Below are 13908 nucleotides of genomic sequence, written 5' to 3'. Positions count from 1 at the left end.
GTTTGCAATTCCTCTGTAGCTCTCAACTGAGTTAATGCCATCTGAATTTTAAAAGCCACTGCAGTTGCCTGTTGAACAGTCAGAACATAGGGAAATTGTAATTGAAATGACATAATGATTCCCACAGAAAATCTATAGTGGAAGTACATGGGAGGAATGATTTCTGGCTGGAAAACATAGCCCCACACCTGAGTCTAAGGAAGGGAAAAAAACTTTTCCCCTCACCTCACATTCATTTGGCTGTCTCTGAGTTGTCTGCCTGTCTGACTTCTGCCAAGGCTGAAGTTGTTACTGCTTCCCAGCTGCTACTGCAGCAAATGCTGCTCGTTCAAGCAAAGAGCCTGTGCATTCCTGGACACTGCTTCCTTCCCTTCTGGTCAGCGAGGAGTTATGCAGGGGAAGGCAAACCCTGCCAGCTGCACTGCCAACTTGTTTTGCTACTCAGAATGCAACAGCTTGCTTCAGGAAGGGCTCATTTATCTGCTCATCTGCTAGGGAGGAAGCTCTAGAAGTATCTGTTTGCTTGAAATTTAACATACACAAGGTGGCCTTAGTGCATTTTGCACAGGGAAGCTGGGAGTGGCTGGGACTCGATGCTATAGAGGTGCTTCACGCAAAGCAGCACCCCCAGACTGCAGCCTAATCCGTGCTAAGTCTGTGCAATGCTGGTGCTCCGCAGCTGAGCCCCAGGGCTCCTGCAGGACCGAATGACCTCCAGGCACTGGCAGGCACCATGCCAAGCTGCTGAAAACTTGTCCAGCACTCTTAGGTCTGTACATTCATGAGATCGCCCGACACACATGCCAGCTTCCTGCAGATGGATTTTTTGCTGGCCATTTATAGCTGGAGTACTCCCAGCAAAACCCAGTGAACTGGCTCGTGTATCCCAACCCCATAACAAACTCCTGCAGATCGTGAGGTTCTGAGGAGTGGAGGGGTGCAGGGTGGGAAGAAATGCTTTGTTATCTGTGATACTTCACATTAGAGATGCGAATGGCATTGTTTAGAACTCACAGCTCCAAAAAGACTCAATAATGTAATCTTTTTGAGGTAATTTTTTTCCTTTCTTTTTTTCTTTTTCTCTCAGATGCGATGCTTCCAATAGGCCTGTCTGATATGGGCTCTTTGGGGATGTTCAACCTGCTACTATTAAACTTCAGTTCGCTATGTAGAACTCTCAGGATCTGCTGTCTCTTGGAAGAGCCCATAGCTGTCAGGTCTATTGCTTTACTGGTACTCCAGGAAGATGGAGGGATTAAATTACACATTACATAAAACTACCCACTAATCCTCTTAGTGTGCATTACTAGTGAATGGCCTGAAATAGGCTCTCACCGAAAGAGCCCTAACATTCACTTTCTCGGCAATGTTTTAGTTACGTGAGGTTTGCATCATGGATTTGGGTGCTGAAATATCCAGTACACCATCTTCTGTCTGCTGCTAGATCCGCTCGCATGTGTTAGTAGAGAGCTAACAAGGTTACAGTTTGTAAAGCAGGTTATGTGTTTAACTAGTAGCGAGACATTTATAAAATAGAATTAAATGGTTTCTAGAGTGACAGCATCACTGGGATTTTCTGTGTTTTTTTTTTTTTAAGAAAAGGAAATAGCTATAAAAACATGATTAAAAATGTTACGCAGGATGATTTACATTTTAAAATAAGGATATTTTTAGGAAAAAAAAAAGTGATTTATATCATAAGTGTTTGGAAAGTGTTTGGTTGCTGTGTACTGCCTTCTTTTCCAGTACAGTTTGCTATCTGTTATACAGTCTTGCATAAATGTTTAGATTAGGGGAGAAAAGAAAAATTAAACATGATGGCTAAGACCTATAAGAGCGGACTCACTGACTTGAGTTATTGCTGTGCAGAAAGTTTGTAAAGCCTTTACATCCAGCGAATACTTAGTGCTACTTCATCCTTGACAGCTGACCTTTCAATCTGAAGGGGTTTAGCAACAATAATTGCAGTATCTGCAGTACAGGCAATGCAGAAGGCTGCTTGGGAACCCAACCTCTCTCATTAGATTTTACTTTACGTGTCTGAAATTCACCCCCTCTTTTGCACAGGTGTGCAAATTCTCTCGTAAAACCTGTTACAGGAGCTGATCAAGGTACAGTCCCCTGGCTCTTTTATTTTCTTTTTTAATTTATCCCATTGTTTTGAATATTCCTGGATTTAGCTTAGAGGGGGGAGGAGAAACCTCCAAACCCCTTCCTCTCCCCCAGGTACTGAGTCAGTACTGGTTTATTTTTCTCTCAGTAAGACCTACTGTAAAAAATCAACAAACAAACAAGTTAGACTGTTGTAATTTGGTCAACCACTCGAGTGCTATCCATATCCACCATTTCAACACATTCTATTTCCTCACGGTTTTCAGGATTCTTCTTCTCTTTCCTCTTCTTCTTGGACGGTGGCAGAAAAGTCAATATCACAGGTAAAATGGCAAAGCAGTGAAAGAAGGTGACTAATGCTATTAAAAACAAGCACCTGAACAGTGTACGGGTCAGATTTGAAGGCACAGCTGCAAGAGGAATCAGACCAACAATATAGCAGAGGTAGCTCTGCAAAATAGCTACCCCATGCACTTCCAGGGCATTTTTCACCCATTTAGTTCTTGTGAACTCTTTGCCCAGGACAAAGGTTGATAACAGTGGAGCACAGTTGTCAATTGTATAATTAATTCCGTAAATCAAGCACAACACAGAAATACAATCTAGTTCCACTTTCCACAAGGTCATAAAACCTATAACTCCAAACTCCACCGAGGCAACAGTTAGAGTGAGCCATACATTGATCAGAGAATCTGCCACCAGGAATGCAGAGAAGAAGAGCAGAAATAAAGCACTAATGCAGGAGTTTTGTAAGGGGGCTCCCACTGAAGAGGCATAACGATCCATGTACACAAATGATGGATTGAAAACGATGAATTTCACCTTGGAGGTGAGAGAGAGCTTCCTCAGGGTTTCCAGGAGGTCGTAAAGTTCTTCCCTCTTGGTTTCCATCGTCTTGGCCACCAGGAACATCCTGGAGGCCACGACATCAACTTCATTGTTGGATTTCTTGGAAAAGATGATATCCTCTGAAAAATGGGCAAATTGAGGGGCCTTCAAGAAGGAGTTCCTCAACATATCAGTGAAATTTTTCTTGGGCAATCCGGTAGATATGTTGAGCTTCCTAAGGTAATTTAAGTAGCTCTCAAACCAAGATATCCTCACAAAGCCCTTGGTATACTCTAGCACGTCTTCCTGAACACTGGTGTTCCAGTACTCTATCGACTCGTAGATATAGAACCCAATCACCGGGCTATAGTTACTGAAATACTTCTGCTGGGCAGTCGTGTACTCAATGGTCCGTGTGGCCGTCGCTACGATGTTGCTCAGGTCTGACCCTTCACTGACCTGCAGGTAGCCCATTAAGGCAAAGGAAATATAAACAAGGTAAAAGAGAACTACAAAAGGCTTGACATAAGTGTTTGTTATCCAGTCACAATAATAGCGTTTAAGGAACCACACCAAAAGATGACTCTCGTAAGTGTTTGTTTCCTCTGAATCCGTTGTGTCCTCGCTGAATCTGGCTGTCAGAAGAAACCTATACCATGCAGGCTTCTCTTGCAATACCTCTGGCTTTGGTACCTTTCTACAGAAGATACTATGCTGGTAGTTGTTTTCTATGTAGCCAGTAAACACCAGGCTGGAACCATAAAAGGAGAGTACATAGAGGTAGTTGAAGAAAATTGCAATACAGGAATTGCAGCAGAAAATCCTGGCTGCTTCAATGTTAGTGAAGGGGCTGGCACCTATTCCGAAAGTGACCAGGTACATGGCAGTGGTGAGGGAAAACGAGAGCATGGAGTCTGCAAATACGGCTGCAGTCCTCTCTTTAACATGTTGGTCTTCTCTAGTTTTTCTCCAGGAGGACAACATTTCAAAAGTCCCATATAACCCATGACCTACAATAGAGAACAAAGCAAGTATTTAAAGTACTCAAATAAACATGTGGAAAAAGGCAATGTGGACATGCTAAAAGGCTCAAAGGAGATGCATCTGGATGTTAACAATTCTTGAAGTAAGCATCCTGTAGAAGAGAGAAAATATTACGGAGCTCTAAGCCACTGAAGCATGTTTGCTACCTGACTAGCAAACCTTACTGCCAGAGCTGGAGGAGAGTTCTGCTTCGCTGATGCAGGGTTGATGGGTTAAAGAAAAAAAGTATTTTCTCTGGCTGGCTGTTCCATTTCAATATTTTGAAGTGCCTGTGATGGAAGATGCTTTGAAATTAGTTTTTCTTGGTGATGGAATCTGACCTGTGGTGGAAACAAAGAAACATAACCTTGAAATGCCAGTGCTGGAAGCAGAGCATTAGTTGGCTGCTTTGTAGAAAGGCTGCAAAAAATGAAACCTTCATATAAGCTGAATACTGTCAAGTAAATCAGTCATTGACTTCTCTGCTTCCTATACAGACTTTCCATCAGGAAAAAGAAATCCTAGAAGTGGAACAAAGAAAGAAAAGCACAAATAACTTTCAGAGACGAAGAAATGTAGAACTGATGTGAAACTGCTTAGGGCATTAGTTTTCTTACTTTAGCATGTCTAAGACTCTGTGAAACCAAATGAAGCTCTTTTTCCCTAGGCAGTTCTTCTATTTTGTAATTAATTTAATTAACTCTTAAAATGGACATAGCATTCATGAAAAGAAATAGCAACTAGCAGAACTTAAATCCTGTGGGTAACTCCAAAGTGCAGATAAACTGAGAAAAGTGGATGGTTTTATTTTAATCTCTGGTTGGCCATCCTCCTCTTCTGGTTCCTATTTTATGACTGATAACAAAGATGCAGTCTGGGGCTACTGACCTCTGCTCACTCATAGTAGACCTGAGTTAGGAATGCGGTCATCAAGCAGGAATCAGATGAGAGTACAGGAGATGAAAACTGGTTTTACATCGAGGTGAAAGGAAAAAATACAGTCTTAACTAAAGTGTAAGACTTTAATACTCATATAATGTTAATTATTTAATAGATCCTTTCCATTGGATCCTACCCTATTCACTGTCCTTTCTCTTCCTTCTTATTCTTTTTTTATTTTTTTCCCTGTCCTTCCTTTACCTTTCTGGTCTGCTCTTGTCCTGTCTCCAGAAATTCTCACAAGTCAGTACAAAGCGCTTTGCTCTTACCCATTTTCAGGTAGCATTAGATGAAATGAGCAGAGTGGAATTAGTCACCGATGACAGTGAAGTGCAGCCACTGGACTGCTCAAGTTGGTGCTCCAGTCCAGTAGGTCAGGGTAATCCACAATTTCCATTAGAACTTCAGGGTGTCTGCAGGCTACCAAAATTGTTCTGTTGGCCACGTTCTCTTCACTTGTAGATGATTATCTCTTTTGACACAGAGGCTACAAATATCAGTCAAGAAACCCTAAACAAATGGGATATCCTCAAGAACCAGGACATTCTGTGCTTACATTTAACTAGGTCAAATACTTCATTCACTTTACAAAGTAACCCTTTTGTTCTCAGTATCTTTAAAGACAAAGTAATAGGTCATCTGGTTTACATCCTGATCACTATCACCTGATATTAGAGTAAGCAAGCCTGCACTCTCACATCTAGCAGATATCATACTTACACTGTTGTTTGAAATCATGGCATGGAACATGAGCACCCAATTTGTAGCAATATTACAGTCTTGGTCTTGAGATGGCATTTGGCCTTCATCTTAATTGTTCTAAGCAATGTTTTACAGCTGCTTTCAGACACCAGGTCAAGACTGTTAATTTGATAACTAGAACTGTGCCCTCTCTTAAAACTAATGGGAATACTGGAACTCCCTAGTTGTAAAATAAAGCAAAAAGCACAATCAGTGACTGGCACCCCACTGTTAATTATGCTTCAAATAGTTATGTTCTAGGCTCAGTAGGGAAAGCTATTAAGCTTGCTTCCAGTGTGTTCGTTGTAAAGACAGACTGACCTTTATTTAAATGTAACTGATCACTTGCCAAAGCAGGGAGTGAGAGGCTTAATCCATTTATGGCTCCCATAAGTCCTGCAGACAGGCTTCTCTGAAAATTTCACATGGCATCGTATGCATTAGCTTCTCGTGAGCAAAACAGTATAAAATGAGGTCATTGAATATTACAAATTACTTCCATCATGAGCTTTAGTTATAGCACATTTTGCAAAACAACATTTCAGCATTAATAGGCTCCTGACTAAAAATATTCAGATAGCTGCATTAATTCGGACAGCCTTTGACTTTGCAATGAAAAAAAATATTAGAGCTAATTAGATATGAAGCTGAGCAGGGCTTTTTTATCTGGCATAAGATTTTGCATAATGTCTGATAAGACCAACTCCTGATACCACTTATTTTCTTTAAGGGGTAAACATAAAAACACTTTGAGGACATCACTTGCTTCTACACGATCCTTGAGACTATCCTAAAATGGCAACTGATTTGGAGGACAGTTCAAGCAAACACACGAAGAGGCATCCCCTCATGTGCTTTGCAAAGCCAATGGAAAAATAGTTAGATACCATTCTATTTTAGGATCGGCCCCTCACCACTCAATCTGTGCGCTGGGAACTGGCATTTTCCTTCAACAGTATGCTCTCAGACTCCTGTGCCCATTTGTACAACAGCTACATAATTCTGATTTACCCCTAGGAAGGCCTGCCTGGATGACTTGCATACTGACCCGACCCAGTGTGCTACGAGTAAAAGACGGAATCTGAACACATACATAAAATTAGGATGGCTGACCAAAGATTTAGCTGTAATGGGATGTACCTAACTTAATGTACTCATCTAACTACTGACTGCAGGCAAAACTTAGAGTGACTATCTCCAGCGCCGTCTGATGCTTGTACAGGTCTCAGTAACAGAGATTAAGGCAGACGATTGGTTCATGGAGGCATTTTGTGAGAATTTCTTTCACTCTCCCTTCATTTAGTTTCCATTTTTTGCACCCCTAACTGATTTTATTCTCTTGCGAGTGCTATGTCTAACCTATATAATATTAATGAGAACAAGGCAATTTTTCCATTGCAAATAAATTATGTAATTGCTTTAACCGATTTTCCCTTTTTACTAGTGACTTAGCCACAAATCTGTAATGATTTGCAGCAATTTGTTCATTATTCACCGTCACTCAGTAAATAACAAATATGAACTCAAACAGCTAATGGGCTATTGGAGATCTTTTGCTGTTGACATTTGCTGTTATGATTCACTGGTCGTGCCCTACAGTCAGACTGTACAACTATGTGCTGAGAACACGGAGTACAAGGAAGGACTGGATTAGTTTATGGAAAAGAGATTCTGAATGGGCAAAGGAAAATGTTATAGGAATATAAGAAAGGTATTAGAGGAAATAGGGACCAAAATCTTTTTGTGCTTGCTGTCCTTTTCTACTGCGCTGCACTGTAGCAGATACCCCTAACCACATGTCTTGGATGACTGAGGACAGAAATTATGACTTTTGTAGAGCAAAAAACCACAGAGCATAATCACAGTTAGCTGTTATTTTGAAGGATTTTACATTTTGCATGGGCTATTTTTAATTTTAAAAACTAATAACAATATCAATAATAAAAACAAGTGATTCCTAGTTTAGATACAGTGCTTTTATGAGTAGCCTGAAAATGCTATAAAAAGTTTCATTAGCCTCCTGCAGGATCAACTGCACATGCTCTGTAAAATCTGTGTAGAGCATGCATGAGGGAAAAAACCCTTGTAGGCAGTTGTGAAAGCGAAGGAAACATTTTCTATTACTTAATATGATCGTTACTTATATAATTTTAAGCAGTACTTATGTACAGGCACTGTGACCATTTCTTTAGCATTTTAAAATATTGGAAGAAAAATGTTTCCTTTCACTCGGCAAGTGGCTGTTCAAGCAAGAGGCATCTGGCAGCTGGGGCTTCAGGCTAGCAATAAAAGCAAGTTGAGGTCGGGGGGTTTTGATCTTATCATGGTAAGAGGAAGTCTGGGTATTCAAACAGACTCTTCCAGGGAGAGAAAGTAATGGGAATGACTGAGAGTGAAGTTTAGGTTCCTTTCCTTGCAGTTTTATCCATTTGTGAAGTGAGAGTACCAGCACACTGTGGGTCTTGTTTTATTCTTGCTCTTTGCAAGGTTGTGTGCCTGTGTCTGTGTTTGATACTTGAGCAAAAGCTCTCTGAATAAAATCTCCCTTAAGGCCCAGAAGTTGCATTCTTCCACGCTTCCTTTGGAAGGCAGCGTTTTATGGGCAATTAATTTCATTCATCCCACTTTAAAGCAGATGCACACAAAGCTTAACGCCCATTGATCTCTGCCTCAGCCAGGGTGAATGTTGCACCAGCACGGATGATGCCCATTGACTGATAGCATTTCAGCTCACAAAGCCCCAGTACAAGCACAGATAGCTCCCAAGGCAGTAGGTGTTCTGGCAGCAAAGCTGGAGAGAGAGAGGTCCTTCCCATCCCTTGGTATGCTCCTCTTCCCCTACCTGAGCCTGCTGCTTGCCTGCTGCTTCCAATGCTCCTGCTTCTAGGGCTGCACCAGACTAATGGGATGACTGGGATTAGAAGCATTGATGACATTTTTTGAGAGTTACTTTTTAATCCAAGTTGTTTCCCTGACACCAATGGCATGAACGATGGGCTGAAAATGGGAATGAGTCATGGCAGGATTCATAGATGTGTCCTTGTGAACTGGACTGGCAAAACCTGACGTGGAAGCATGGACGTTGTTCGCCTTAAGTCTGGATTTTGATTTAAGGCTTTTGCCTGTATTGTAATGACTCTATTCTTGCAACACTATCGGCTCAGCTATAGCAATGCAGTCTCACTTAGGTTAGTGCAAGTCTGAAATCATCCCAGTGAACAGGAACACTTGTCTGCATGAGGAATTCAGTGTGCAGTGAGGAAGTGTGTAAATTGACAGAGCACTGGCTATCTTGCATCTGTGTTCTTCATGGAAATCTGGAAGAACAACTTAATTCACACTCAAAGCGGAGTGAAATATCATCCACAGAGACAAACACTGGGTGAATTAACATAGGATAGCTAGGATGCTATAAATTCACATCCCATCTTGCTGCCAGCACAGGCAAGCTCTCAGAAACTGCACTTGTGCAAAATTAGTGTGTGGGAGATCGGCATCATATTGCAGGAATTGCCCTTTCCAAAACGATATCTGTAATAACATATGATATAATGAAGGTGCAATGAATTTTCCTAGCTGACAGTATTAAAAATAACAATGTACATCGCTCAGCTATGTGATTGCTTTCCACGGTAATGTCAACAAAGAGGCTGAGACAATTTCCCTCTGCTGACTTACTTTTTCCAGATACATTAGTGAGCTCGTCAGCTCTCATCTTATGAAAAGCCAAGTGAAAATGCTAATCCCAACTCCCTTTGCCACAGGAGTTGTAACTGACTGGTTGCTGAAGACGCAGGTGACCTGTTCCAGGTGGCCTCTCCCAGCAGGCACAATGTTAACACAGAACATACGGCAGCTTCACAGTGATGCTGAACAAGCAGAGAGAGCAAGAGAATTTGCGTCCAGTTGAAGCAAACATCCAGCTTCAGACTCTTATTTATACTAAAATAATAACATAATAGAGCAAATCCAGATCCTTCAGCATTAGTATTATTAGTACCAACCTAACTTACACATCAGATCTCTCCAGGTTTATCACAATTTAGTGGTGTGCTAGACAGCAAAATCACCATCGGTACACTCTTGCAACACACAGGGATCATTCTCAATTAAGTTGGTGGGCCATACACTGTGCTGTAACACTGCAGCTTTGCGGAGTGAATGGCTGACACTGCAGTTGGACACCCCAAAGTGTGCAGACTTTCCTGTCACAAGCAGTCCTGCAGAGCAAAGAAAACATCACAGAATCACAGAATATCCCCCGGTGGAAGTGATCCATGAGGATCACGGAGTGTAACCCCTGACTCCACTCAGCACCACCCCAAATCCAACCCTATGTCTGAGAGCATTGTGCAGACGCTCCTTGAACTCCAGCACTCGGGGCCGTGCCCCCTGCCCTGTGCATCCTGTGCCATGCCCACCGCGCTGTGGTGCAGCACTGTCCCTAACCCCCAGCCGCCCCTCCCCTGACACAGCTCCATGCCGTTCCCTCGGGCCCTGTCGCTGTCACACAGTGCAGAGCTCAGCGCTGCCCTTTCTCTACAGATCACAATACCTTCCTCACCCTGTATCATAACTGGATCACAGGTATTGCAGTCTATCTCAAAACATATAGTGCTGTTGGGTAGGTTCAGTATTTGCAGTTACTGTCTTAAATACCAGTACATTTTACATCTATGTAATAAGGCACACTATGCCTTCAGATGTCAACAGCTTTAATTGGGATCTTCCCCAAAAGAAAAGCATACTTCCTGAGATTATGTATGTTGGTCTTCCAGGCACCAAGGCACAATCGCAGCACATCAGGCTCTGGGGCTGCTCTGCATCTGCATCAGCCACTCCCTCTCAATTGCTGGGGCCACTCTCCCCTTAGATACTCCCCAGACTGAAAGCTCTGGGTAAGCCCATGTGGTCCTCAGCTTGCTGCCGGGACCACAAACACGAGCACCTTGGTGTACTCACACCAGACAAAACCCTGCCTCGGTCTCCTGAGAGATCGTTGTCATGCTTTGTGCTGTATTTACTTGGCAGGAAACTAAGATAGATGTTTAATACTAAGCTGGAAGTATCTGCTGTGTTTCACAGCTGTGGGTGGCTCTGCCCACAGGAGCACAGCAATGCAGAGCAAGCGTCCCTGTGCACCACGCAGCACGAGCTGCTGCACGCAGAGAAGAAATCATCAGCTGGTGCTCCGTGCTTTATGCTAGGAGGCTACAGTGTTATTTTTAGGTTTAGATCTTGCAGAAAGACTCTGGGCTGTTCAGCCAGCGCTCAGATTGCTCAGTGCGTAGGCAGGAAAACAGTGTGTCTTGCAGTCCAGCACAAGGTTTCTGTCTTGTTCAGGTCTTGTGCAGAGCCTCCAAGCACAGCATAAAAGGGGCTAGCTTGCTCCTAACACCCACACAGATCTGCTGCCCGGCATCGTTCTGATCTCAGCTTTCCGAATGTCTGATTTAATATCCCATCTATCTTCTCTCCATTTCTAAAGATAATTTTTGAGAACGCAGCATAGGATTAGCACTCTCTGTTCTTTTGTCTGTTTTGGTCAGGGTTCGCCCTTTCTGAATCACTCTAAGTGCATATTTGCACAAAGGATGTGCTGATGGAAAGGAAGCACCCTCACGCTTTTCTGCCTTGCTGTAAATACCCAGCACCAGGGGTGCAGGATGTGTCCTAGTCAGAAACTCCTCTACACCATGTTTCCTCACAGCAAACGATCAACAATGGGCAGGTGTCTCAGAAGCCGATACAAAGCACAAGCTAATTTGAACAGCAGTGATGTATATGCTACCACTGAAACTAAAGTCATTCTAGGCAGAAGTCCTTAGCTTTGAAGTTACTTGCGCACGCACACAAGACAGATGCAGTTACTCCTGTGATTTTTCTATCCACTGGGATAAGAGGAGCAAAGAACAAGAATTTTAAATAACTAGAACTAAACAATGCCTCAGTACTCACAGTCCTCACGTTACTGTGATCACTAATTAGCAATGACAGAAACATCGTTTGTCGCTTTTAATTTTTGGTGGATATGAAAGCTATACATTATAAAAAGCCATTTTCTCACTTAACACTGCATTATTACTTTTTAAATCATATCAAATTCAACGCAAATCTCTCAAATCAAACCACTTTTTACGTAGGATGCTCCAAAAGTAATGCCTCTTATTTATTTACACGGAAGTTACAACACCTACAGAGAGCACAATAACACTATTTGACTGAGCAAATTCTCAGCTTCAGAACACTGTTTTTCAGCAGTGTCATGAGCTATGCATTCCCACCAGCAATGAACAAGAGCCCGCTTGCCATGCTCGAAAAAATCTGCACCAGTGCAGGTGATCCACTGTCACTGTCACTACTGCTGAAGTGCACCATCCGCCCCTCAGTGTGCTCACATCCGCTGCTCAGTCCCCAGAAACATTCAGTAAGTGCCAATGAATGTCAATGGGTGCCATTTTTTTTCTGCATGGAGGACTTCATTTGTTGTGTAGAACAAAATGTAATGGAATATTGTTGAGATGGTTCAACCTCTACTGCCATACCACCTGATCTGCTTTTGGCATCATGAGCCAACATCATAAAACAGGAGGTGTTACTTTCAGCCCTTGTATAACAATATATGGGTAATTCAGCAACCAGGTGGTAAATCTTGCATTGTGTCATTTATTTCAACAGAGTTAAAAAGAGTGATTTAGCATTTGGGAAAACGCTGTGTTTTGCTTGGATCATTATGTTTAGTATTGAAGGAGTGTAATATTTGAGGTTTTGTTGTCATAGTGGTAGCAAGAATGTCAGATAAACACATTTTAAAAACAAATACATTTGAGAGAAAACTCGAGTGGCTTTTTTATTTTGAGAAAGATAAGTTACAGTTCAAAATCTACTTTTATACATACAGGGAATATTTCATTCCACTTATGAATGGGTAAAGGCTTGTTTTGGTGTTTGAGTAGCAGACTGTGAAGCCTGTTTAAACATGTTACTTACTTTCCTCTGTTTTTGGAAAAGACCTGGAAAAAGTTAAAAGTCATGTTTCACTCAGCTTGATGGAAGGAGCTGAACATTGGTGAAATCTGATTTTAGCTGCTGGAATATTTACCTCTGTGTAACATGGTCGTCTACTCCCTATCTGAACCCTCTGCAGAGCTGACCTGATGGAACTGAAGCAGAGCCAGAAGTCTGGCTGGGAGGAGGAGGACATGGGGAGTAGAGTTGGCCACTGGGGATGGTCTGACACCAGGGTGGTAAAGAAATGACAGACATGGCCAACAAGCTTCACTGAGATGCATGGACCTCAAGCCTTGCTGGCCGAGGGGGTTATCAGATGTAGAGTTAAGTATCGCCAGGCTTGTCTTGCGCCTGACATGCTTAGAGAACTGCCATACGATTCTCCCCCTAAGCTGAGCTTTCAACAGATTTTATGCACATTGTGTAAAAAAGCCAATTACTTAAAGGTAAATGAAAGCTATCTGTGAAAGGTTAACACTCACCATGCAGCAGAATAAACTGACACACTTGGCCTGACAATTACTGGTGGCAGAGCAAGGCACAGTGACCATACCTGGGGCAAAATCAGTTTTTACATCTCTTTTGAATTTCTAAGCCCACAAGCCAGAATATAATTTGCTTCTAGACTTTTCCTTGTGGATCACGGCCCAGTGGAATATGGATTAGTTTGCTACACTTTAAGCTGCCTTTTCTGGTGTGAAAGCTGAAACCAAAACTCAGGCATACTTATACCTATTTAACTTAATGTGATTAACATCTCCACCAGTGTCTTCCTCCAGAAAAGAGGTCTCACCACCTGAAAATGGCAGCTCCCTGCCACATGTGCCTGTCAGCTACCTTCTGTTTAGGGAATGCCATTTACGAGAGGCATTAAATGTGAACCATCTCACTCACAACATAGACCTAAAACAAAAGGTTGCATCAAATCCTAATAACTTTACCTAGGACTCCATGAAGCAGCTAAGTCTCTAACATGCAAGGTATCAGAGAATCATGGAAGGGCTTGAATTGGAAATGACCTCAAATCCCACCCAGCCCCAACTCCTGCCATGGGCAGGGCTGCCCCCACCAGCTCAGGCTGCCCAGGGCTCCATCCAACCTGGCCTTGAGTGCCTCCAGGGATGGGCACCACAGCTTCTCTTCACAGCTCCTCTTCTCCATAAAGCACTTTATTTCCTGAGTCACTGATAAACTTCTGAAGCCAAGGAACCCATATGCGTTTCACAAGGCTTCAATGGGATCTGTGGTGGTGAA

General features: G+C 42.6%; 1 protein-coding gene across 1 annotated transcript in view; it reads right to left on the bottom strand.

The window, feature by feature from the left end:
- Positions 1-1572: 1572 nt before the first annotated feature.
- The window catches only part of PTCHD1 (patched domain containing 1), a 28709-nt gene continuing 16373 nt past the window's right edge, over positions 1573-13908 (bottom strand). Inside the window, exon 3 of the mRNA XM_065741448.1 lies at positions 1573-3950. Coding sequence (XP_065597520.1) covers positions 2296-3950 — 1655 coding nt within the window. The 3' untranslated portion in view covers positions 1573-2295. The remainder of the gene's footprint in view (positions 3951-13908) is intronic.

Source organism: Cyrtonyx montezumae, unplaced genomic scaffold (genome assembly GCF_038088225.1).
Source record: "Cyrtonyx montezumae isolate F1298 unplaced genomic scaffold, pur_monq_1.0 scaffold_3, whole genome shotgun sequence".
NCBI lineage: Eukaryota > Metazoa > Chordata > Aves > Galliformes > Odontophoridae > Cyrtonyx > Cyrtonyx montezumae.
The sequence above is the reverse complement of the archived record's forward strand: the minus strand, read 5'-3'. Positions and strand labels throughout refer to the sequence as shown.